General features: G+C 33.8%; 1 protein-coding gene across 2 annotated transcripts in view; it reads left to right on the forward strand.

Moving 5' to 3' along the window:
* Window positions 1-3227: 3227 nt before the first annotated feature.
* The window catches only part of LOC135131563 (mitogen-activated protein kinase kinase kinase 11-like), an 83000-nt gene continuing 58603 nt past the window's right edge, over window positions 3228-27624 (forward strand). The window contains exons 1-2 of one of the 2 annotated variants that reach the window (XM_064059372.1): window positions 3228-3580; window positions 19117-19894. In XM_064059372.1, the coding sequence (XP_063915442.1) occupies window positions 19135-19894 (760 nt within the window). In that variant the 5' untranslated portion in view covers window positions 3228-3580; window positions 19117-19134. The remainder of the gene's footprint in view (window positions 3581-19116; window positions 19895-27624) is intronic. The other variant, XM_064059381.1, reaches the window with a different exon arrangement.

The raw sequence follows: 27624 nt of genomic DNA on the forward strand, positions 1-27624 counted from the left end.
AGCATGGCTTCATGAAGAATCGATGAACTTTAACGGTGACAAATTTGTTACACATTACACAAGATATTTCAGAGACAATTGATGATAACGGCCAAATGGATATTATATATACGGATTTCCAAAAGGCGTTTGATAGCTTTAGTCACCAGATACTTCTGGAAAAAATGCGTCTCTATGGATTCTCTGGCCCACTATTATCATTGTTTCGACCATATTTGATAGACCGTCAGTACTGCGTAAAATTCCGTAATTGTTTATCAGAATCATTCGTTCCCACCTCCGGAGTTCCACAGGGATCGAATCTTGGACCATTGCTATTCTTGTTATTTATCAATGATTTACCAATCAATAAGTCGTACGATAAACTGTTGTTCGCAGACTACCTAAAATCGTATTATAAGATATCCTCAACTGCCGAACTCTTCAAAGAAATGTTAACACTTTATATTTTTGGTGTCAAACAAACCAAATGATTTTAAATAAACATAAGTGTTACAGTATGACATTTTCGAGGCAGAAAAATTCCATTACTCATGATTATAAAATTTCGGACCACACGATTGGAATATTTTAAAGATTCAGGAGTTACTTTTGACAAAAGATTTGTGCCACATATAAACGACGTAGTTAGAAGATCACTAAATACTTTGGCTTTTGTTCATCCGTCTTACAGAGAATTCACCGAAATTCAATCTCTAAGTAATAACAAAATATTTTTTGCATTTCTGCGCTCCAAACTAGAATATTGCGCCATTATTTGGTCACCTTTTTACAATGTGCATATCTTCTACTTAGAATCGGTCCAAAGACGTTTTCTAAAATATCTGTGTTTTAAATTGGATGACATCGAACCTGAGAGAGGCTTTAGTGAATGTATCTTATTAGCTAGATTTAATCTTAATTACTTCTATTATTTACGAACACGTAGGTTGGCAAGGCGTCGTCTTTTTGTTTAATCTTTTGCACAATAAAATTGATTGTATCTATATTAATAATAAAATGTCATATTCTCTCCCAAGGTTTAGCAAAAGATAGAGATCGTGCTTTTATTGTGACACCTGCAGGACTAACACTTTAGTAAAATCTCCAATCGTAGTTCGTGTGAAACATTCAATAATTATTATTAATTAAACCACAATCGAACAAAATGTTCTTAATATCATAATTCTTATTTTATCATTGTTATATCGAGCGTTCAAATAAAAACGACGTCAAGTTGGCTTTATAAATGTCAACGAATCATTCACTAAACCCTAAATTCACATTTACAAAGCCAGCTTGACGTCGTTTTTATTTGAACGCTCGTTATAAAGGACGTGTTCTTCACATTTTCGAGAAAATGGGGTGACTCGTTCTTAATTTGACCAATAAAAAATTGGAAGTGCTGTTCTTGATTTGACGGGCAAAAAAAGTTGGAAGTACCGGGATCCGTAACCGGGACTTCCCATTGCATTACACAGTCCACCTCCACTGAACCACCAGCCACGCTTGCGAAGCCACGTATTAATTATGTTTATCGTATGAACGATGTTTAAACAATTACAATAATAGAACACATAAGCAGGGGGATTCATAAAACACAAGTGTGGGAATATAATATTTTATGCAATGCAAGTTCTATTTATTGGAGAACATTTTGAGGAGTTGTCATCACGTTGTTGGTGGGGATTATTAGAGACATATTGGTTAGCGTTTTACAATCTACATGACAACTTTAGAACATCTTCAAGATCTCAAAGCATTCGGTTTTGCAGTTCCTGAATAAATCAATAAAATAAATTCACGCAGTCATTAATTTTTTGGGACACCCCGTATAATCAGATCTAAAAAATATGAATGGAATGATAAATCACAGGTGCAGTCTCATCATATTTGGGACATTTTAGATAGGATTTATTCGGCAAAATTTTGAGATGACGTAATCAATTTTTTTGATAAACAGATACATTTTGATTAAAAAGTTACCATGCTTACAATAACTTCAAAACGTCAAGATTTCAAAGTATTCAGTTTTGCAGTTCTTGATTTAATCAATAAAATAAATTGACTAAGATTCATTAATTTTTTTGAGTCACCCTGTATATGCAAATCCAAAAAATATGAATGGAATGATAAATGCCAAGTACAGACTGATCACATTTTGTACGACTTTTTCAGCAAAATTTTGCTGTGACGTCATCACATTATTGGTGGGGATGATTATAAAAATTTTGGTTATCGTTTTACCGTCTACATGATATTCCTAATATAAATACAAAATTTAACAACAATCGGCCCAGTACCTTGGGAGATTTTCTGCCTAATAAACTAATAACAATACTTGCTTCGCTTGCATTCGGGAAGTAAAAAGGTTATCTGAGTTTTTAAATTGTAATTAGGGTAGAAATATGTGAAAATGGTAGGCGTTTCTTTTCATTCCTATTCATTATTTTAACTTTACTTTATTCTTAGAAATATATATTACTTAATTTATTACTATTTTCTGTAACTGGGTGAAAACCCCTGTAGAAAATAAAATATATAATTATTATTATTAGACATTGATTAAATATACATAAATGTATGTAGTTAATCAATACCATTAACTTGTACATATTAGTTTTTGTATCGTTTTGTATAGTTTCTCGGAGGAGCTGGAAGAGCTGATTTATGATCCCATACATTCATACACATGAAATAATAGTTATTTATGCAACTAGTGAGTAAAGAGTATCTTTATTTCACGAGAATGAAAATTTGTCGCACGAGTCGAAGGTGAGTGCGCAAATTCGCCGAGTGAAAAAAATCACTTAGATATGGATTAAATCATAAAATTTTTGGATGCATTTTAATTTCTGACAAATGTGTCGATGAATCGTCATAGCAACGGGAGGCTTCTATGTTTTGCGTTTAAATGTCTTCCGTTAAAAAATGAAACGCTATGACACTTGTTTTCAGGTTTCTAGTGCAATGAAACAAACGTATCCTTTATAAACCGAAATTAATAAAAAAAGTTATACTTTTTTTAACGAACGTGAACAAATATTATTTATTAGTTTAGCCCATAGAATACCAGTTTTGTTTCGTGAAAAGTTCCCAACGTAACGCAAACACAATAGTTTATTAAAAGGAAAAAGGGGGGATGTCCAGATGGGCCAAATCCGTCCCTGTCTTGTACTGTTGACGGAATGTGGCGCCCTCTGACAGTTCTTTGTTCGCGTGTTTTATCGGTGCGTTGAACCTAGTCTGCTCAGTCGGTAAGTTCTTGAATTTGAAGTGTCCGCTGCAGGAGGTGGTTAAGAAAAAAACATGGCCGCAGTTGTAAGTAGTTGTGACAGTCGACGAAAATAAAGTAAAGCAAAAACATGTAAATAAAAAAAGTGGTGTTTTGTGTGCGGTTAGGTATCGGAACAAATCAATGGAGGCGTGTTTCTCTCACAGTGTTGGTAACTATGTGAAAAAGTGGGTGCTGTTTTGGATGTATGTTGTGTTTGGTGACCACCTGGCTCTGTCTTCGCTGTCAACCGGGCCTTATCATTCAAAATAAGATGGGCAGTGTTTATTTTACATGGAATTATTCAAGGAGTGTCACGTTGAACTGGTAAATACGCTCAGGCTTTTTGTTCACATTGCGATTTAACCCAGACCGCAACCGTAATCAAAACAAACATCCAAGACCCAAAAAGGCGAAAGGAACGATTAATTAAGAGACACACGACCCAGTGCACTCGACACATGTTACATTTGTCACGGCTTGGACACACGCCGCACGCTGTAGACGACTTCCAAAATATGGGACGCTCGCATTTGAAATTCTGTTCGCGATTTTTATGGTTAGTTAAATAAAAGATCAAGAACTTTTTAATTGGGCTCCGGTGGGATAAAATTCCAGAATGCAGCCTCGGAGGAATTTACTTGGCAATAAAACAAGCACGGCATTGCATAATTACACTGTTTAAGGAGTACTTATTGCCATTTTTTCTCCGAAGGAGTTCTTGTTTTTGCTTTATGTCGCGGGATAACCTTCACATTTTTGCTCTTCCAGAGTAAATTAATAAATATGCAGTGGAGCTCCTCGAGTAAATAAATGTCTAGTGTGTTAATGAATTTTTAAAGGACTAGGGAAGAACTGTAATGGTCGTATTTTGTAAACTTTGTCATGTTTTCTACATATTGTGGCAACCGAGCGACCTTTTAATGCTATCCACAAGAGTACGATTTCGAGTCACTATGGCAATTATAATAAAACTCCTGGGAAGACTTCGCATATTACCGACATAAGTAAATTGTCAAAATTAGGACGACGACAAGGTCGTTCGGGTAATTAGCAAAGGTCTCAGTTTATCGTTAAAAAGTTGCGTTCTTTGCTTGTAAATAAGTTTGAAAGTATAACCGTTCTTGCTTCATTGCATCGCTTTTTAACCAGGATATTTTCGGTGGAAAATAATTTCTTATTATCTTTAGTATTAAAAAACAGGCGTTGTAAGCTGCTTTACAAGAAACATTAATTTTAAGTATAAGACAATTATATAAAATAGAAAAAGGACTATGTTTGTTTATGTGACAACGATTGTAAAGAGTAAGTAATTTTCACATACTTTTGCAGAGATTAATTAAAGGATATACCTAAGTGAAAAAAAAAAACTAGTAAAACATAAAAAATTAAAAGTAGTCAAATGTCAGTTTTCGTCAAAATTTTAACCTGTATGGCGGTCGCTTGAAATTGTTCCAATGCTTGCGGCCCTCAAATTATGTAATTTCAAGTTTTAGCCTGTTTAATCGAATTACAACATACTGAAGGTCATGTAGAAATTCTGTAAAATTTTTGTAATGCGAATTTACAATTTATAAGTATTAACTTGTCAAAAAGTGTATATATCTAGTTTATGAAGCTGAAACCTAATGGACATTTTTTGTTTATGATTTCAATTAAATTTGAGTACACATGTATAAAGTTAATTTTTATTTTTTGATGAAAAGGATAAGTACATGAGTTTTAATTCTATTGAAAGCAAAGTAAACGATCTATTAGCGACTTTATTAATTTAAGTGAACTCTGAAACTTGGACAGATTAATGTGAAACGCAGTATGTATTTTAAGAATTTTTTATAGATGGTAAAACGTTCACCAGAATTTGTTGTTCATGCTCACCAAAAATGTGATTCTAAAAATTTTGCTAGATAAATCTTGTCGAAAGCGTGCCATATACGTCTACAGCTGTTCTTTAGTTTATTTTTAACATTGAGCGTGTAGGTTTTTCAACAAAAATTTGAAATTGTGTTCACACTTTACGGTTACTGTGGATGTAGTAAATTTCTTTTCAAAATTTTGCTGAGTCTAGATCATCTGAAATGCTCAGAAGACATTGTTTATTTTGCACATGTAGTTTCTTCACACCTACACATGGTGTCTCAAAAAAATGGTCGAAGGTTATTTCAACAGAACTTTCCTGGCCCTTCAAGTATAAACCAACAACTTTAAAAAACTATAGAATTTCATTTTGTGATTTTGCGCCAAGAATTTGCGCTTTCAAGTACGAACAATGTAAAATATATTTAAAGCAGATAACCAACCGGAAAAATTTTCCTCTCAGCACTAATAACAAACGTAAGTTCAAGTGTTTATACATCGGAAAAAGGTCACGTAGAAATTAGTTTGATTTGGATGGGTTTGTGGCCTCAACACAGGACTAAAATTATAAATTAGCCACAATCAAACTTGATTCGTCCACCACAATTATAGGAATAAATGGTTAAATAACATTTAAATTGTTGATGAGGAGATTAGCCAAATTTTGGTTAGCGTTAAAAAATTGACAAAAATCGCTCCAGTAGATCCAGGAGATTACGTGTCTAATAAAAGTCGACACATACGCCAGATAGATCGACGGACGGATGGAAACGTGAGATAACTTTTTGGTACTTTGAGGGTCATGGAACGTCGAGAAAACATGAAATTGGCAAAGTCACCCGATGAACTCGATTACTATACTTACTATACGGCTTATCATCTTATTTTCCTTAAATTGTAATAACACAGCTACTGCTATTGGTATTAAACTTTACCTATCTAAATTGGTATCTTTGTTTTATTGTTAAAAGTAACGCATAACATACTTCTTTACCTTTAATTTAATAATTCGCCTCTGTATGTATTTCAATTTGTACCTGTATACGTATATCACAAAACAATAAAATATGCAAAGTCAAATTCCTGTTTAAAAAAACTTTGGATCAATTTATTTTACTGTCAACATGTTAAATTAAAAAAATCAACAGCGGTTAACCACTGTTCTGTTATCAGTTATCAGAACCACCGATGTTCCATTTCAGCCGATTGATCAAATTATTGTTATCGTATAGGAAACAAATTAGATGAAGTTATCTACCAAGTTCGACTAATTACGATTTGAAAATTGTTCTTCAACAGTACACCAGTATATAGTATATTACTGCTTCGTTACAGTGGAAGCCATAATCCACTTGTTTGGGAAGACCTTTTCCTGTTGAAAGAGTGACAAATAAAAATTATTTCAATAGGACACGTGACCTACCTGACTTACCTAATTGTTTGTGTAACGTACTATTGGGCTTGTATTTATTAAATTTTATTAGGGATCCGATGTAAAGTGCTTATAAACTGAAACTCGTAATCGTACTACATATCTTTAGTCAAAGTTTAGTTTTAAAAAGTAACGGCGCATTATTGAAGTTACAGTAATGCCACATCTCATTTCAAATTTATTTTTTTGCATCACAGATGTGAACTTTTAGGGGTGAAGATAAATTTATTTGCTTTGTGTATACCGTGTAGTTTACAGTGTACTTTAATCACGACATTACGATGTTCCCAGAATTTCAGAGGAATTCGATGAGCCATTTCTGATATAATTGATAAAGTAAATAGATTTACTTTTTAAAAGCAGTTCTGAAATTGAACTACATTTTATTCTAGGAACGATTTTTGAGTAAAGATGTATTTAATATTTTTTGAGATAATATTATACATCTTTTTCTGTTTGTAAATATGTTCACTTTAATACCTTATAGTATACTAGCCTCAAACATATTTGGCGTTTATGACTTCACACCAATTTGACTCCCATTATAATTCAATAGGCAGTCACAACCGGATGTCTTAAACCCGCTCACCGATACCTACCTGAAAAGACCTTTTCGACGTGCCAGGGACGGTCGAGACGCGAAGGACCGGACTCAGAGTAATTTTGTTTGTTAAAATTTTCAAATTTCAAAATTTCCTTACAGAACATGATTTATACTTTGAAGAAAATTACACAAAGACACAATTATTAGAAGTGTTACACACTCGAAAATTTGAGAAACTATATAAAATAGATGCTATGGCGCGAGATCGTGGATTTAGGGTGATTAGACTTCCGCCGTACCATTGTATATTTAACTCCATCGAACTAATCTGGTCGCAAATGAAAAATAATATAAGAAGGAATAATACGGCACCAAAATTTAGTAGTGCAACAATTGACATAATTAGGGAAGAAGCTTCCAAAATAACTGCCGAAATGTGGGCCAATTGTGTACGACATTCCACAAAAGAAGAAGACCAGTACAGGGCACGGTTGATAACACCGTTAATTATTAATTTAGAAGAGTCGAGTGATGATGACAGTGACTATTTCGATTAATAAATAAGCAGTAGTAGTTAATAAGTAAATATATAGTTGTGCTGTAATAAAAAATGATTGAGTACAAAGTTACTTTGTTTTTACTTAAAATAAAAAACTCGAAAGGGGCAGTTGTCGGTAAATGCAAAACTCAGTCCTGCCCTGTGCTTTTACCAGAAAAGGTCTTTTCAGGTAGGTATCGGTGAGCGGGTTTAAGACATCCGGTTGTGACGGCCTATTGAATTATAATGGGAGTCAAATTGGTGTGAAGTCATAAACGCCAAATATGTTTGAGGATAGTATAAATTGTAAAATACATAATTCAATGTATCAGACAAATGCTTAAAGTAAAAGTAAAACAAAAACAATTTCTATTCTAGGGAAGTACTTAATACCATTTATTTAATAGTTTCTTGAAGTGATGTCATCAAGTGTCTGGAAAGAGTGAAAAATACGGTTCAGTCCTTTGATAACAATTACTGTCATAATCTGAACAAAGGTAGTGTAGCTTTCAAAGATAAATTTTAAAATTTCAAATTTTATTTTTTATTAAGGTAACACAAATGCGCATATTTTATATATTATAAAAGTTTTCAATAAAAGTTAAGCAGCAGAAATTCAAGCAAAGTGGATAACCGAGTATATTTTGACGAATATGAAATTACATGTTCTTGTTCCGTTTCACAATAGGATATGGAAATGTGGCTTGTCCGTTTCCATCTGTTTGTTGACGTCTGCTTCTTGAAATTTTTTTGGACGAATAATCTTCGAATCTACAGAACCAATTACCTACAGTTTACAGTTTTAAGTGTATTTTAAGATTCTTGTTAAATTGGTAAAACGCTATTTAGATTTGTTCAGTCGTTCACCACAAAGAAAAGGATGATTTCAGGCAGTGACTATGTATTTAACATTTATACTCACTGCTTCAGGTATAATATTAAGAAAAAAGTTTAATAAAACTGCCCCTATTTTTAAATCTACGTGTACGGGTGCCCAAACAAAGATCGGTTTTTAAATTTGCGCTGTGAATATAGTGTTGATTTTTGATTAGATAACGTTCTATAATATGCTTTCTTTAAAGATGCGGACGATTTAAATTAACAATAAATCAAAACAGTCTGTGTGCACTTAACAATTATTATTAGATTTATTGAATGGCGGTATAAAAATCCTACCTTGGGTAATAAAAAGTTACTGTCAGAGGGTATTAACAATCAAGGAGAAGTTTTTACATCTGTACAATGACCACTCATGAATATTTTGGAACATGCATTGTCACAGAAGTAAACCTAAACCAAGTTTGGATTCTGTAAACAAAGTAAACATCCCTAGACTGTACTACTTTCATTGCAGATCGGAATCACTTTTTCAGACGTTTGTTTTTTTCGTTTCCTCTTTTCAGTTCCTCGCAAACACATAAAAAAGGATGGAAAACAGATCAATTCAACATCGGAGCGAAGCGGGATATGAAAAAAGTTTCGAACCCTCTGCTTCACGATGTTCAAATTCCGAAGACGTGAGATGTCGCGTACGGAATGCGGTTGACGTGGATTGACCGGAGACTGAATTTAAAAAAGAAAGTTGGGTCCTGTGGTGCATTTATTATAAAGTGGTTATTCCAGGCCATTATTTGAAACGTATTGAGTATAGAAAGAATTTTGACCTTTGCCTGCGCGTTCGTAGGTTTTAGTTTCATTTCAAATGTCGTGCGTCATATTTTTACATCATTGATTAATTTGATGAAAGGTAAAAGGGGAAACGTGTGGACGTGTTCCGCGATTGTTTAGAGATGAAGATTCACTTTCACTGGCCGTCAATGGAACAGGTCAGTGATTAGGAAATCAAGTTCGTCTATTTCACGGAGAATCTATTTTTAATCGTAGTTTAGTGCAACTTGGCAGCGATAATTTTTGCAGCAAATTGTAATGTAATGTAAATGTTCCGCATATTTTTCACTTACGCAAATTAGGGATTCCCGCGCTTTGAAACTTTGGCCAGAACACGTGCTGATTATTTATAGCCGCAATTGTGAAACATTTGTTTATGTCGTGATCGCAAAACGAACAATTTTATGTTGTACTTTACTCGAAATCACTACTAGTAAGCGATAAAGTAAGCGATTCAAGCACTATTTTGAAGGTAAAGTTTACTTTTTGCTGTATTGTTGTGGTGACGACTCTTATGCCGCTTTAGAAACGGTATTTGCTTTGAAAGGAATGTTATCATTATCACTTTGATACACGTTCCAAGTAATCGTGAGGTATCTATTTTTACATTAGTGTTGTACGCACGGAATTCGGTGGATATTGATAAGTGAGGATTTTTTTATAAACAATTTTTGATGCATTGTCCTGTGGATTGTTTTGTTTTTCTCTGTGTTTTTTGTTTGCTAAATAATATACTAAATGTTGACCGTATTAATTAAATGAAAATTTAAATGCTCTTCTGTAATACGGTGATTCGGATTGGTGAATTACTTTGAAATCTAAAGTAATCGTTAAATCTAAAATTAATTATTCGTAATAAGAATTTTTGTCAACATAAAATTCTCTTCCTTTTTACAAATGAACCTTGTTTCAAGACAGTTACCTCCCAGTAAAAATTTGGTTAATGTTATTTAGACAGAAATTCCTTCGCGGCAAGAAACACAGTCAAACAAATTAGTTCTTACATCAACGGTAAAAGTTTGTGCAAATTTAATTTTTTTATTGTGACACCTATAATTTAAAATAAAAAAATTGGTCGAAGTTTGTTTCGACAAAACTTCCCTGGCTCCTGAAGTACAAGTCCTACAAATCCCGCTTCTTTGAAAAATGATCAAATTAGATTTTGCGTTGTTTGTGTTGTGATAACCTCTATAATGTAAAAATCAGCGGCATAAATAACTCCTGCAGCCTTTGCTTCGTGGGGGCGCAGATTACAAGGGATTCTACAACTTCTACAAGTACGGATAATGTAAATTATATTTAAAGCATTTAACTAACGAGAAAAATTGGCCTCAGCAATAAAAACAAGCTTTAATTAACTGCCAGTGTGTGTTAATATTTCGGAAGAATGTCACGTAGAAGTTTGTTTGATTTGAATGACTGTTACCTCAAAACAGAGGACTAAAATTATTAATTAGCCACAGTCGAACAGATTGTTCGGGATATTATTATTATATTTCGTATTAAACAAAGACGTGCGTATTCTCACCTTATCGACAAAGTGGGGTGACTCGTTCTTAGATTGTTCAATAAAAAATTGTTATGAAGTCATACACACAGATAACACACAGCGCGGGAGAAAAGACTCGATGGTCCGCGTTTGGAGCTGTAACCCATGAGTTACGGTTTGGATCTCTTACACTAATTGTAGACTGTTATTATATGTGTTAATTTCTTTGTGAATATTTGGAGGTTTAGGGAATTCGTACACCACAACTATAGGAGTATATTACTGTATAACATTTAAATCACTTCAAAATAGAATTCTTTGAAATGAGGTCATCAAATTGTTGGTGGGGATGATTAGCCAAGTTTTGGTTAGCGTTTAACCATCTACGTGATATTTCTAATATACATACAAAATTTGACAAGAATCGCTCCAACAGTTTCGGAGATTACGTCTCTAATAAAAATCGATACAGACGCCACACAGACGAAAACGGGAGGCCACTTTTTTCGTACTGGAAGGGTCATGAAACGTCTAGAAAACATAAAAGTGGCAATTCGTCGGATGGACTCGAATACTACACTTCCTTAGCTTACGCCTGGGAAATAAAAACAGCAATGTAACAATTGGTTCGTTCTTTTTAACACCATGTACACAAATTTAACAAATAAAAGTATATTAGTAAATCTAAATCGCAAACCACGTTGCGTTTCGTAGCACATTTGCGAACGAACTTTTATTATATAAAATATAATATAAAAAATATTTTTACTTCCCGAGCGTAAGCAAAGGAAGTATTGTAATCGAGTCCGTCGGCCGACTCTCTACTTTTACGTTTTCTCGATCTTTCATGACCCCTAGAAGACGAAGAAATAGGTCTCCCATTTCCGTCTGTCTGTCCGTCTGTCCGTCTGTCCGTCTGTCCGTCCGTCTGTCCGTCTGTCCGTCTGTTGTCACGGATTTTTATTAGACAGATAATCTCCGAAAGTACTCGACCGATTGTTGTGAAATTTTGTACTTATATTAAGAATATCATGTAGATGGTAAAACGCTAACCAAAATTTATCGAATCATCCCCACCACTAAAGCGATGACGTCACTTCAAAATTGTACATAGTAAATGGGTTTTCAATTGTATAAAATAACATAGTCCTACACATGTAGTTTACAACTCTGAATCGACTTTTCACCCGAAACGTCCAGATTTTTGGAAAAAAAATCAAAATTATAAAACAACATTTTGAAATTTAATTTTTAATCTGCTAACCAGAATGCTTTGAAATGTTGCAGATGTTTTAAGGCTATAAAGAGCATCATAAATCTTTAGTCAAAAAATATTTGCTTATCCCCTCCAAAAACTTGATGACGTCAGCTCAAAAGTTTGTGGAATAAATCATATCTAAAATGTACAAAATATGATGAGTCTGTACTTGTGAACTATCACTCCATTAATATTTTTTGGATTTGCATATACAGGGTGACTCAAAAAAATTAATGAATGCGTAAATATATTTTATTGATTTAATCAGGAACTACAAAACCGAATGCTCTGAAATCTTGCAGATGTTTTAAGGTCATAAAGAGCATAATAAATGTTTAGTCAAAATATATTTGCTTATCCCCTCCAAAAACTTGATGACGTCAGCTCGAAAGTTTGCCGAATAAATCATATCTAAAATGTACAAAATATGATGAGCCTGTACTTGTCATTTATCACTCCATTCATATTTTTTGGATTTGCATATACAGAGTGACTCAAAAAAATTAATGAATGCGTAAATTTATTTTATTGATTTAATCAGGAACTACAAAACCGAATGCTTTGAAATCTTGCAGATGTTTTAAGGTTATAAAGAGCATAATAAATTTTTAGTCAAAATATATTTGGTTATCTTCTACAAAAAACTGATGACGTCAGCTCAAAAGTTTTCCGAATAAATCGTATCTAAAATGTACAAAATATGATGAGTCTGTACTTGTGATTTATCATTCCATTCATATTTTTGGATTTGCATATGCAGGGTGACTCAAAAAAATTAATGAAGGCGTGAATTTATTTTATCGATTTAATCAGGAATTACAAAACCGAATGCTTTGAAATCTTGGGAATATTTTAAAGTTATTATAAGCATGGTAAACTTTTGTTCAAAATGTATTTGTTCATCCCTCCTAAAAAAATTGATGACGTCACCCTTAAATTTTGCTGAATAAATCCTATCTAAAATGCAAAAAATATGATGAGTTTGTACTTGTGATTTATCATTCCATTCATATTTTTTAGATTTTCTTAAGAGGTGGTTCAAAAAAATTAATGAAGTCAATTTATTTTATTGATTAAATTAAAGGCAACACTTATTATTAGTATTACACCCCAACCAACCCAATTTGGTAGACACAAAATTTGTTAAAGGAAAAACTCGGTTGAAACATAAGGGTAGCACGCTTATTTACATCGACTTTAACATTACAGACCTGCATTTGTTTTATACGTTCACTTGATTCCGCGAATGTGAAATAGACATGTTTGTAATCAACCAATTGTGAATTTCACCGTCAAGAATTAAAATAAAACCCAATGTTTTATATAATAAGCGGAAGTCGAAGCAATAAAACCGACGGTCGTTTTGTTTACAGTTTCTGTGTTTGGCTCTCACGTATGCTGTTACGCCTGTCATCTTAAATTAACAATGTTTATACATACACGATTTTCAGTTGCCTCTGATACGTAGGTATACGTGAGTAAATTGTTTCGTTATTTTATTGATTATTACAAATCAATATTCAAACGACCCAATTCATTTTCCCGAAAATTTGAGAATATAATAATTTTATTCTTAGTATTACACTACATCTATCCCAACTGATATACGTGTCCTTGCAAAAATGTTGATGACGTCATCGCAATTTTTTTTTAAATTCCCACTACAAAAATGTAATGAGAAAAAAAACACAATAGGCATGCAGTCGTCAAGTTTCCGACAGCGAGGGAAGTACTGTCTAAACTCTTTAGACCAATTTTTTATCGTTATTCTGTGTAACATTTAAATCATTTCAAAATAGAATTCCTTTTGAAATGAGGTCGTCGAATTGTTAGTCACAATAATTTTTTATCGTTATTCTGTATTTTTTTCTGAGCGTAAGCTAAGGAAGTATTGTAATCGAGTCTATCGGCCAACTCCCTACTTTTTTTTTAAATCAAAGTTCGTATTTTATCACTATTTAGAAAAACTCGTTTCTTCTATTCTAAAGTAACCTGTAAAATTTGGCTTTACAAATTCATATTAAACCATAACATAAGTTTCAAATGAGATTTACTTGAGAAATTTTTGAGATGTCATCAAATTTTTGAAAGCGGTGGGCAGATAAATTCGTATCATTGATTCATCCTTTTTCACAACAAATTTAAAGCGTGTGCGAAATCGGTTTGACTTTTTCTAAGTTAAATTGTCGGTTTTTGTTGTACAAATTTGTTTTTTTACTTCCAGAGCGTAAGCTAAGGAAGTATTGTAATCGAGTTCATTAGACGACTGGCTACTTTTATGTTTTCTCGACGTTTCATAGCCTTTAGACTACGAAAAAATAGGTCTAATGTTTCCATTTGTCTGTCGTCTGTCTGCCATCTGTCGGTGTTAGGAATTTCGTGTAGATTTTGTAGATGGTAAAACACTAACCAAAATTTGGATAATCATCATCCCCATTAACAACGGCATGATACCTATATCTGCAAGATTTAAAATAGTATATATTTTTAAATTATTTATATATAATAATATACTCCTGCACTTGTTGTTTATGCATCCATGTTGAATTTTTACCCCGGACATTCAGTTTAACTTTGAAACTATAAAACCGATAGCTCTGAACCCTTGCAAACGTTCTAAGGTTGTCATAAGCGTGGTAAATCGTTAGTCAAAATTTATCCGTTTATCCCTGCCCGAAAAGTTAATGACGTCATCTCAAGATTGAATGAGGAACTTTATTTTATTGATCGAATCAAAAACGGTTCATCCCATTTTCCCGAATATTTGAGTATACAGTACTGTTATATTCAATATTGCACTGCATTTATTCAAATTGATATATGTATGTTCTTGCAATCACAAAATATTGCTAGGGGAAAATTCAATTGAAATATACGCACAGTATGCTTCTTTATATGTACTTTACCAGTCCACACATCTGACAATGAGGATTGTCATAAAAACAATTGGTTGAAGGTTATTTAGATAGAACTTCCCTCGTCGCTAGTACAATTAATCCAGATTTTTCGAAAAATTATTCGATTTGGTTTTGCAAATTTTATTTTTTTATGTTAACCTTGTAAGTTAAAATAAAGATATGTATCTAATGTTAAAGTGTGCTACACGTTTGTTGCAAGTGAGTTTTTCTATTACAAAATTTTGTGATGACGTCATCAACATTTTTCCAAGGACACGTATATCAGTTTGGATAGATCCAGTGTAATATTAAAAATAATAGTGCTGTATTTCCAAATTTTATTTTGTAATTTTTCGAAAAATCTGTATTTGTTCGCGTGTACTTGAAGTGCGAGGGAAGTTGTCTCCAAATAACTTTAGACCAAATGTTCTTACTTACTTAAAATTGCGGGATCGGTACAAAAGCCTACCTCAAATAAAATTAATTTTTAGCCTTTAAAATTTGTTATTTTTTTATAAGATACAAACTATAACTATAATAATAATTTTTATTTGAGCATTTATTTTTCGAAATTACAACTATATTACTATATATATCGACATTGATTCATTTCAAATATTGGCGACCTATTTTTGAAGTTTCGCGACCCGCTGCTATAACACATCGAGAAAACTTGAAACTTTATAACCAATATTATTGGGGCTATTTTGTGTCAGGTTACAGGGATTAAGAGTTAGATTAGTTCAGTCCTTCAATTTTAGCCATTCGTCAAAAATACCCAATACAGTGTTTTTTAATTGTTTTAATATTTAATTTTTTTTAGAGCGGTGTATGCAAGATGCCCCAAAAACTTAAGAAAATAAAAACTTAAAGAAAATCAGTTTTTGAGATGATTAAAAAAAGAAAGAAATATATTTCGACAGAACTATCCTCGCTTCAACAAATCCCGCTTCTTTGCAAAATTATACAGTTTGATTTTGGGACATTTTATTTGTGATAACTGATAACCTCTATATATAAATAAATAGATAATAGTAGTAACAGTGTAATAAAATACACAGAAATGCCTATGAGGCGAAATCGAACGCGCCATAATTTTCGCATTTGCGTGACCGTTTCTAAGCATTCTAACTTATTAGAGATCGGCACCTGTATACCTGCTGCGCTACGAAGTCATCATGTTTATCGTCGCTTATCAAAGGTCGATATATATTGATGCCTAGGGTAAAAAAAGCGATTTTATAAACCAGAAGTATAATAGTGTGTTATTTTTCAAAATTTAAACATCAGTTAGTAAAAAAATGCCACTTTTTCGACGGACTTTATTACAATACTTCCTTAGCTGTCACTCAGAAAGTAATAAAGAATATGTTAAAAAATAACAGTTCAATAAGCGCGGTGCAATATGAATTTGAAGCTAAATTTACCAAGCAAAATTTTGATATAACGTCAAAAATTTGGTGGGTATCGACAGACAAATTTTAGTTAACAATTTACCTTCTACTCGATAATCTTAAAGCACCTAAAGTTTTACAGCAGTATCTCCACAAAGTTGGGAATTGTCTAATACAATCGCCAACAGACAAACACATGGAAACGGGAGATTTGAAACGTTGATAAAATATGAACTTTGTTAATTTTACAAACTTAAAAGTCTGGTCTGCCGAAATTTTATTAACATAGTCGTAAATGCATTATTAATTATATTAAGTAGTATCAAATATGAAATTTTTTGTTTAAACGTTCGTAGAGTTAAGTTTTTTATTCTAAAATTTACTAATATAAAAAATTAAATTGTTATTTATCAGCATAAAGTAACGTTACGTTTGCTCTAATTTCATCGTTTCCAATTTATCAATGTGTACTGGTTGAAAATTTATTTGTATATCAAGGTCATAAAGAATCACTTTTTCGGCCAATCTAAAGTTTGAGGCCGAGGCCGAAAAAGTTCTCTTTGGTAAAGATACACACAACGTTTTTTCTGTACTATCAAATCTGCAAGGTTTTTCCTCCAACAACGAAAAGCGATTTTCTAACCTCAAAACCTCTTTTAGAAAATTGCTTTTCGTTATTGGAGGAAAAACCTTGCAGATTGGATAAAAATCAAAGTGCCACTTTGCTCCTCTACTAAGAAAAATATTGGTATCGTCATGTTTCATAACGATATTCCGTAAAGGGTGAGTTCAAATAACGGCGCTTTTGACTTTTTCATTAAAAAAAATTGGTCTAAAAAGTTTTGACAGTACTTCCCTCGCTGTTGGAAACATGACGATTGCATGCCTGTTATGTTTTTTGTTTCTCATTACATTTTTGTTGTGGGGTAATTTAAAAAAAAATTGCGATGACGTCATCAACATTTTTGCAAGGACACGTATATCAGTTTGGATAGATGTAGTGTAATACTAAAAATAAAATTACTGCATTCCCAAATTTTCGGGAAAATGAATTGGGTCGTCTTGAATATTGATTTAGAATCAATAAAATAACGAAACAGTTTACTCACTTATGCCGCGTGTATTAGCAGAGGCGACTCAAATTCATTTATGTATAATCTTTCTTAATTTAAGACTACAAGCGGTAACACTTGTTGAGATTGTACACGTGAGAGTCAAACAGAGAAACTTGATTTTTGATGGTGTAATTTACAATTGGTTAATGATAACTTGTCTATACCACATTCACGGTACACGAAACAAATGCATGTCTGTAATGTTAAAGTAAATGTAAATAAGCGTGCTACGCGTATGTTTCAAACGAGTTTTTACTTTACAAAATTTTGTGTCTATCAAATTGGGTTGGTACAATGTAATACTAATAATAACAATATTGTACCTCCAAATTTTCGGGAAAATGGAGTGAACTATTCCTGATTTAATCAATAAAATAAATTGACTCATTCATTAATTTTTTTGAACGACCTGTTAAGCAAATCTAAAAAATATGAATGGAATGATAAATCACAAGTACAGACTCATCATATTTTGTACATTTTAGATAGGACATATTCAGCAAAATTTTGGAGTGGCCTTATCAATTTTTTAGGGGGTATGAGCAAATACATTTTGATTAAAAATTTACCATGCTTATGATAACTATAAAACATCTTCAAGATTTCAAAGCATTCGGTTTTGTAGATCCCAAATTAAATTGCAAAATGTTGTTTCCTAATTTTGATTTTTTTTCCAAAAATCTGGACATTTCGGGTAAAATCTCAATTCGGAGTCATAAACTACATGTGTAGGACTATGTTATTTTATACAATTTAAAACCCATTTACTATGTACAATTTTGAAGTAACGTCATCACATTATTGGTGGGGATGATTAGGCAAATTTTGGTCAGCGTTTTACGATCTACATGATATTCCTAATAAAAATACAAAATTTCACAACAATCGGTCGAGTACTTTCGGAGATTATCTGTCTAATAAAAATCCGGGACAGCAGACAGACGGAAACGGGAGACCTATTTCTTCGTCTTCTAGGGGTCATGCAAGGTCGAGAAAATGTAAAAGTAGAGAGTCGGCCGACGGACTCGATTAGAATACTTCCTTTGCTTACGCTTGGGAAGTAAAAATGTTGGTCAAAAAAACACAAGGACGCAAAAGTAAGTTTTCGACATCCGAGTACAAAATAAGTGACAAGTGAGTCCACAAAACTAATTTTGACATTAGAGTACAAAAAATTGACACTTCATGGACGTGATTGGGGACGTAAAATTATTAGATATGTAATGGTCGCCTAAAAGCTATGAAAGCATTTTAGCTTTATTATGATAAGTGAAAAACAATGATGGACCTCCTTATTTCTAGATGTTTATTTTGTAGTAGTTTTTACCAACAGCTGGATTAACGCAAATAGGGTATAAAGACTAAGGTTAAAGGTAAGTAAGCAGAAACAATTAATCTTTTATCTTTTACTCTTATAAGGGAGTACCTTGTAGTAGTACAACTGAAAATGGCGTGAAACTTCCAAAAGCAAAATTGGTAAAAAAAGAATTGTTTTTGTTTTCCTTCAACATGTATGTCCTGCTGATGATGACCAACCAGTCTGTAGGTCGAAACTATTCCAAATGAACTTTATGGAAATAAGGAGGTCTGACATTATTTCTTCATCTATCACAATATCGCGTTTTTATCTAATCTCCTCGGAATTTAGTCATTAATTCGCGTTGCTTCCAGACTTGACGATCTCGACGGATGCCTCCGTTGGTGGAGCACTACCACTTCCTGACGTCCATGGAACCGCCCCGCAATGGAGACATGGTCAGCTCGGTTCATGTGGGCGAGCGAACGCACCGCAGCGCCAACCCCATCACGCCGACGTTGTGGACGGCTCTCTACGACTACGACGCCCAGGGCGAGGACGAGCTCTCGCTGCGTAAGGGTCAGATTGTGGAGGTGCTGTCCGAGGACGCGAAGATCTCGGGCGACGAGGGCTGGTGGACCGGCAAGATCGGCGACAAGGTCGGCATATTTCCGTCGAACTTCGTCGCGTACGACGACCCGATCAACCACGTCAACTCGATCATAGCGGACATCCATCCGATCGAGATCGACTTCGGCGAGTTGGAGCTCGAGGAGGTGATCGGCGTCGGCGGTTTCGGGAAGGTGTACCGCGGCGTGTGGAAGGAACACGAGGTGGCCGTCAAGGCCGCCCGGCAGGACCCTGACGCTGACGTTTCGGTGACGCTGGAGAACGTCGTCAAGGAAGCGAAACTCTTCTGTCTGCTGCAGCACGTCAACATCGTGTCGTTGGAGGGCGTCTGTTTGCAGGAACCGAATCTGTGTTTAGTGTTAGAATATTGTCGGGGTGGTTCGTTAAATAGAGTGCTGGCGGGGAGGAAGATTAGGCCGGATGTCTTGGTCGATTGGGCTATACAGATCGCAAGGGGGATGGACTATTTGCATTGCGGTGCACCCATTTCACTCATTCATCGGGACCTGAAAAGTTCTAATGGTGAGTTTTTAATAATTGCTGGTTCATCAGTCGAATATTCAGAATTACAGTTAAAGTTTGCGTAAATTTCACGGATCGATTGTCGTAGAATTCCTAAAGTATCTCTCATTTTCGTAAAATTTCCGTTTTGATAAATACGCAGTCAGTAGTGAAATACGACTAATTGTAACGGCATACTGCCACCTGCTGGGTAATCTATCACCCGTATTCTAATCTATAGCAAGAAATAAATGCAAACAAGTTGCAACTTAAGCTGCTTTATTTTCCTTTTAAGTTTAAACAACGCAACCAAAGAAACATTAAGGTGGTGGATATAAATTAACATTAATTTATTAAAGCAATTACAATTTTGTAACGGAATTAAGTGTGCGTATCGTGCGCCTATAAGAAGGTAACATTTTTGCAGAATAAATTTGTAAATATTTTTTTGCACCCCTGAGATAAAAGTTTATTTTTTATTCTCTCTAAACAGCCATTAAATGACCCTTGGGAGAAAAACTTTTCTGACAGCAACCAAAAATGTAACTTTGATGTGACACATGTATGTAAACTTTATCAAGTTATGGGTGAAAATTGGTCACCAACAGCCCCATTTGTGTGACTTTTTCTTAATTAACCGCCTGAGTGTGGTATGTTAAACGTTGATCGCCTTTAGAATATTTTCCGTTGTTTGAATTGTTATTTAGTGAATTCTTCATACACCCACTGTTCCAGACTCTCGTTCACCATGGCGGTTAAGAGCACTAATATCTACAACAAAATCGGATAACAAAGAGGTTGATGATTGTCTAAACGGTAGCCTGTCTGTGCAGTAGGAGTTGAAAAAATGACAATTTGTTAATGGTAACTTTCCAAATATTTTTTTTCAACTGGTGCATTTATCGTTTTTATATAAACGAAGCGCCGGTCATAACCAGTATTCAGCTTGGGCATACGTTTATTGTATACTTTTTGTGTAATTCCGTAAATTGGCGTTACCTTCTTTCGTTACTCATTCTTGTGCAATTTGAATGTCTTCGTTTTCGTGTCCTGTATATTTACAAGTAGTACAATGTATTGAAGGGTACTGTGTACACTACAAAGTTCGTTTCCCCTACATACCTTGGCACAGCCAGAATTCAATATAATGTAGAACTATCGCAAAATGTTAAATGTTAGTTTTGATTTTAAAAAATTTCCCATAAATTGTAAATGATTTTCATATGGAGCATCTTTTAAAAATGTATTAATTTTTTCTTTCGTTATCACTTCGGACTGTTTCTACTTCCCAAACATAATCCAACGAAGTATTGTAATAGGGTCCATCCGACGAATGGCTGCTTTCATGTTTTCATGACGTTTCATGATCCCAAAAGTACGAAAAAGTAGGTCTCGTATTTCCGTCTGCTCTCTCTGTGTGTCGATTTTTATTGAAGAGACAGTCTCCGATTGTTGTCAAATTTGATATGTTAGGAATATCATGTAGATGGTAAAACGGTTACCAAAATTTACCTGATCATCCACACCAACATTGGATGGCGTCATCACCAAAATTTACAATAGTAAATGTTATTTAAATTATAAAGAATAAATTAGTCCTGTATTTGTAGTTCACAAATCAGTGTTGAGTTTTACCGTAGACATCCCGATTTAAAAAAAATTCAAAATTGTATAGCAAAATTTTGGGAATAGAAGACGTTAAGGCAACTAAATATATCTAGAGGGTAGTTGGCCGACGTGTAGACTCCTTATGCTCAACTGTTGTGTCGAAATTCTGAGTGATACCGCCTTAACGTTGCATTCATGCATTTATATATTTTTGAATTACTTAAAAATTAATGAATGAGGCAATATGTTTTATCGATCAAATCAGGAACGGCTGACCCCATTTTGCCGAAAATTTGGGAATACAGTACTGGTATTATTAGTATTAGACTGCACCTATTCAAATTCATATATAGACTACATGGTCCTTGCCAAATTGTTGATGACTGCATCACAGAATTTATTTTAATTCGCAAAATTTAATTTTATAATTTTTCGAAGAAGCTGTATTTATTCGCTTGTACTTCAGAAGCCGGGAAAGTCTTGTCAAAATAACTTTAGACCAATTTTTTTTATCTTGTACTCATCGCTTGAGCGATGTTACCAGTTTTGAAATCTGCTGTCATCAATTTCTTTTCTGTTCATTTAACATTGAATAAAAGACGCAGAGCGACAATGGTGCAAACTTTTCGTGTTTCGTTAAAAAATAATACGCAAAATTTTCAGAAAACGTAATAAGTGACAATAAAAATATCAGAAAGAGGCTTGGCTGTTCTAACGGTCTTGTAATGGGAAATTCGTCGTGTATCATTGAAAAATGTTTCTGAAGCAATCTGGGAGAGCTCATTTTGGAGCTACGATTTAAAATTATTTTCAAAAATTATAAACCATGCTTTCAATTTTATTTTGCGGATTTAGGTTCGTTATTAAAAACGGAGAAAATTATATCAAACAATTTCTATTTATTGTCACTCTGATTTGTTGTTGGCCAGTGTGTAGGCATTTGGATGACTATTTGGCGGGTAATTTTTTCATTCCAAAGTGACGAATAGTGTGAAAAAATTGTTCATACGAAATGTTCATTGTTTTCTTCTATTCATTTTAGTAGATCTTCTAATTCTAAAATCAGGTCAGTCTCAACACTTTTTCAATTTAGAACAGCAATTGAATTTCTTCAATTCCACAACACTATTTTTACAGTGACAGAGAAATGACCATCGTTTGTGACAGATATTCATTCATTTCTTTATACGATTGCTTTTTAGAAAGAAAAAAAAAATATTGAGAGAAAAGTATCATAATTTGTACTCTTAGTTCTTCTAACAAAGTGCAATAAGCAACCAGTTGGAGATTTCGTTATGATATCGCTGGTAAACCGATAAAAACATTGCATTGATAGGTTTGTGACAACGGTTTTACGTAAATTAATTCAATGAATCATGAAGACATTTAAAAAGCACCCGTTTGAGAAGATTGCCAATGGTACTGATTTTTGCCATACGTGTATGCTCAAGCCGTTGCGTACATAGTCAATCATCTGTGACGTAGTCAGAAGTTACCTTGGTAACTTGCCTGGTATAAATATTGCTTTTTGTTAAAAAGTATACAATTTTAAAAGAAAGTAACGAGTGGAGCTTCAATGACAGTAAAATTGTCTGCCATTAACCCTTTCGCTACGAAGCTCGAATTAAAATTTCTTGCCTCTAAAACGAGACACTTTTTTGGTTTTGAAAACGTACGGTCTTCGTTTCGAGGACTCCATTTTTCGTAAACATACGTCCTTCGTACACAGGATACAAAATTAAGATGAATCAAGAGAAATACAACCAAACATGTTTAGTCAACCAAGGTGGCATCACCAGGGCAATAAATGTACTGGATATGTATATTGATGATATCAACTTGTTTTACAAAACGCATAGTCTTGTTGATATATTCAATTTAGTGTTATGGATTTATTTTACTTTAATATTTCAGGTCATCTACGCAGGTTTTAAAGTATAACTACTTGTATACTTTAATTAGAAAGCATTAACGTGCTAAACGAAACTAAAGTTGAGCTCAATATTTGAATTATACCACCTAGACGAAGACCGTAATTTTTCGTACAGAACAGAAAGCAGAACCCTAATTTATGCAGTCAGTTCCATCTGTGTACAACGGATTTAAAGAAAACGTAGAGACCAAATGCGTACGGGCTTCGTCCTAAGTAAGAGATACAAGTGAAAAAATACGGTCTTCGTTCTAAAGCACACAAATTATTAGACCGTATACGTACGGTCTTCGTAGCTAAAGGGTTAAAAAAAAAGTTTTGTTTTTCTGAAAATTGATTATCGCATAATATGTTCAATTTTTTATCGAAAATTGGTCCAAGGTTGCTTCGCCAGAACTTCCGTCGCTCCGGAAGTACAATGTAACATATACAGCATTTTCAAAAAATGATAAAATTTGGTTTTGTGAATTTGATTTTTTTATGGGAATTCCAATAAGTTGAAATAAACATATGTATGTAATGTTAATGTAAATGTATAGGAGCGTGCTACGCGTATGTTTCAAATGAGTTTTTGCTTTACATAATTATGTGATGCGTCATCAACATTTTTGTAAGGACACGTATATCAACTTGGATGGGTGCAGTGTAATACTAATAACAACTATACTCCCACATTTTCGGGAAAATGCAGTGAGCCGTTCCCGATTTAATAAAAAAAAGTAACTCCTACATTCTTTAATTTTTTGAGTCACCCCGTATAAGTAATTCTAAAAAATAATAAACGCATTGGTAAACCACAGGTATAAAGTCAGAATATTTTGCATATTTATGGATTTATTAGGCAACATTTTCGGATGACGTCATCAATTTTTTAGAGGAGATAAACAAATATATATTGATTAAAAATTTATCATGCTTATGATAACTTTAAAATATTTGCAATCTTTCAAAGCGTCGATTTTGCCGCTTCAGAATTAAATTGCAAAATGTTGTTTTATGCTTTTGAGGTTTTTTTTTTTCGAAAATTTGGACGTTTAGAATAAGAACTCAACACGTATAGGATTATGTTATTTTATACAATTTAAAATCCACTATGTACAAGTTTGAGGTGACGTCGTCACATTGTTGGCCCGGGGTGATTAGACAAAGTTTGGTTAACGTTTTACCATTTATATGATATTTATAATACACATATAAAATTTGCAAACAATTGGTCCGTAGTTTCGGAGATTACTTGTTTAACAAAAATCGTCACGGACGGCAGACAGACAAACAGACAGACGGAAACGGGATGCACATTTTTTCGTGCTCCAGGGCTCATTACCCATCGAGAAAATACGAATACAGCGATTACAATATAAAATCTTAGGATATTGTAGATTCATTTGTTTTACAAATATTACAGAAAAATGCGTAGTTATACATACCTTCATATCTAAAGTTGTCAATTATCCGAAAATAATTCTATAAATTTGTAGGGTAAAAATGCCTCCACATGATAATATAAATACAGGGTAATTTTTTTAACCTGAAACTTTCAAATATAGATGGCGCTGAATGGACGAAATTCAAATTTTTCCGATTTTTCCTACTGCAAACCTATGCATACGATTCTGCAATACGTTGGCATTAAAAAATACTCCTACGTTTTATGTAAATACTTACTCGAAATTCGTCGTCAAAAATGTTTATTCATGTTGCAAATTTCGAATAACTTGAAAATTGTTACCTGTAGAAATGTAAATGGTTGGCGAATAAACTATTTTTAGCGTGGCCCAGGAACAATGATGTGGAATAAGTAGTTTTCTGTTCCATTCGGAATGCTTGATTAACGTGAGTCCCCTTGCCTCTCACGTATCAGGGTGCTTGATTTACGGGAGTCCCCTCGCCTCATCATCGTTCAGTTAAAGTAAGTGCTCAAAGTGATAGCTGCCGAATTCAGTGCATGTTGGATTTACACTGAGACAGTATATGTGTCTGCTTTAATTTCGACACAAGCATTTTTGATTCGCTCAATCATATTCTCACGTGTTGCTGGTTCTTGTTTGTAAAGTTTGTCTTTGAGATAATCCCACAAAAAGAAATCTGGCGAACTAAGATCTGGTAGTCTGGCAGGCTAATATACCGGACCAAATCTACCGATCCAGTGACCATTGAAATCATGATCAAATACTTCACGTGCTACCATGAAATAGTGTGCTGGACAACCATTATGTTGAAACCACATTTTCTGTCGCACTTCTAACCTCAAGTAATGTTGGCGGTCCATTTTCCAGAATGTCTCGGTACATTGCACCACTCAAGTTGCCTTCAATAATGTGGCGACTCATTTTGGATTATTTACAATGCAAACGTGGTATTTTTTACTGCAGAATTGTATGCATAGGCTCTCAGTAGGACAAATAAAAAAAAAAAAAGAATTTCGCTTATTACAGCGTCATATGTTATGAATATAAAAAATGTTTTAGACAAACCCTGCGTACTTTTAGTCGTAGAATCAGAATATGTAATAAAAATTCGGGGTTCCTATTTAAGATTTCAAAGTTACCCCCTGTCCCACCTACCCATCATTTTGTCAAAAAATACAAAGGCAACATATTTTTGGTTTTTATAATTTTTTAAGAGAAAATTAATGACTTCGCCGCGTATACGTGTTTAATTTATATAAATTGAGAACGCAGAGTTAAAACTCCATCCGTGCGTCCCTGGGTCGACGCAGCCTTTTTTTTGCACCAAATTATTTCCCCCATGGAATGATTTTTTGTAGAGTGCTTATTTCTCGAGATATTTGAAAATTTCTGCTTAAAAAAATCACCATGTATACCGTGTTGAATGGAAATTGCAACTTTCAAAAGCAGTAGCCGAATTCTAATAAAATTTGGCAGATTTATTTGTTCAATAATGTCTGTCTTCTTTTTACTTTTATGTACTCATTGACAAGTCTAGGCATCGAATTAATGAGGTTGTCAATTGTTTCTTGAGAAAAGGCATCTCAAACCACCTGAACCTTTTGCCTTAGAACGGCTAAAATTAATGGGGGGTGCTCCAGTGCTGACAATGTCTTTCCCATTTGATCCCATACGTGTTCAGTGGGTGATAATGCTGGCGATTTTGGCGACTATGTCAGTTAATGACATTTTCCTGTTCAAAATACTGCATAGTAAGGTGGGCAATATGAGGACGCGCATTATCTTGTTGGAAAATCCCGTCTTCAGTCTCTTGAATATAGGGAAAAACATATGGATCCAATCCGTTGTCAATATACCGTCTACTAGGCCAGGGCCTAAATTAATGTGCACTTCTACACATTTTGTGCAGTTGAAAAATGCATTTGTGCAGCTGGAAATTGCAATTTGTGCAGTAACTTTTTCACATTATTAATATTTTTACATTCCGAGCGTAAGCTACTACTATTGACGCCGGTTCATTCCTTCACCGAAAAGAATCGAGGAATTTTTATGATTTTGTTTGGCAAGTTGGAACCTCAAGAAACCCCAGATGTGCTGTTTTCGGTCTGCCACGTACCTGCTTAACAATAACACTTGTCTCAGTGATTTCGAAAAAGTGCACAAAAAAATTTATCAGTCGTACTTGCGGAGTCGTACTGCCTTCACAGCTGTTATCACTTTGATTTTTTCTTGCATTCGTAATGCGCTGTGACTAATTTTCTTTTGTGCTATGACAAGTATTATTTACGTTATTGGCGTCATCACAAATTTTGTATTAATCAAATTAAGAACGTGTCACCCCATTTTCTCAAAAATATAAGAATACGCAAGTCTTTATTTAATAATAACAAAAAAAGAATTATAATAATAAAATTCAGAATATTTTGTTCGATTGTGGCTTAATTCATTATTTTAGTGCTGTTTTGGGAAGACAACACACAAACTTTTGTGATGTATCTTTAAATACTGACATAAGTATGTACTAATAGTGTCTGTATTATGACTGTTTTAGATTTTTGTTTATATCTTTACAATATATTTATTTTGAATTGCGTTTTGATATTTATTTATTATTAATGGTGCAGGTATTTTCACAAAATTGACAAACTCATAGTGCACTTTAATGTGGTGGGGGGGGGGGGGGAGTATTGAGGAGAGTAGGGGGATTAAAGGCGATTGTGCAGTTGGAAATTTTCCTTAATTTAGGCACTGTACTAGGCATGTTACTTTTAATGAAGACCAAATCTGCTTCCTACACAAATGGC

This window comes from Zophobas morio, unplaced genomic scaffold (genome assembly GCF_036711695.1).
Source record: "Zophobas morio isolate AGI-343-1 ecotype UQ-CSIRO unplaced genomic scaffold, CSIRO_AGI_Zmor_V1 ptg000002l, whole genome shotgun sequence".
NCBI classification, from domain to species: Eukaryota; Metazoa; Arthropoda; class Insecta; order Coleoptera; family Tenebrionidae; genus Zophobas; species Zophobas morio.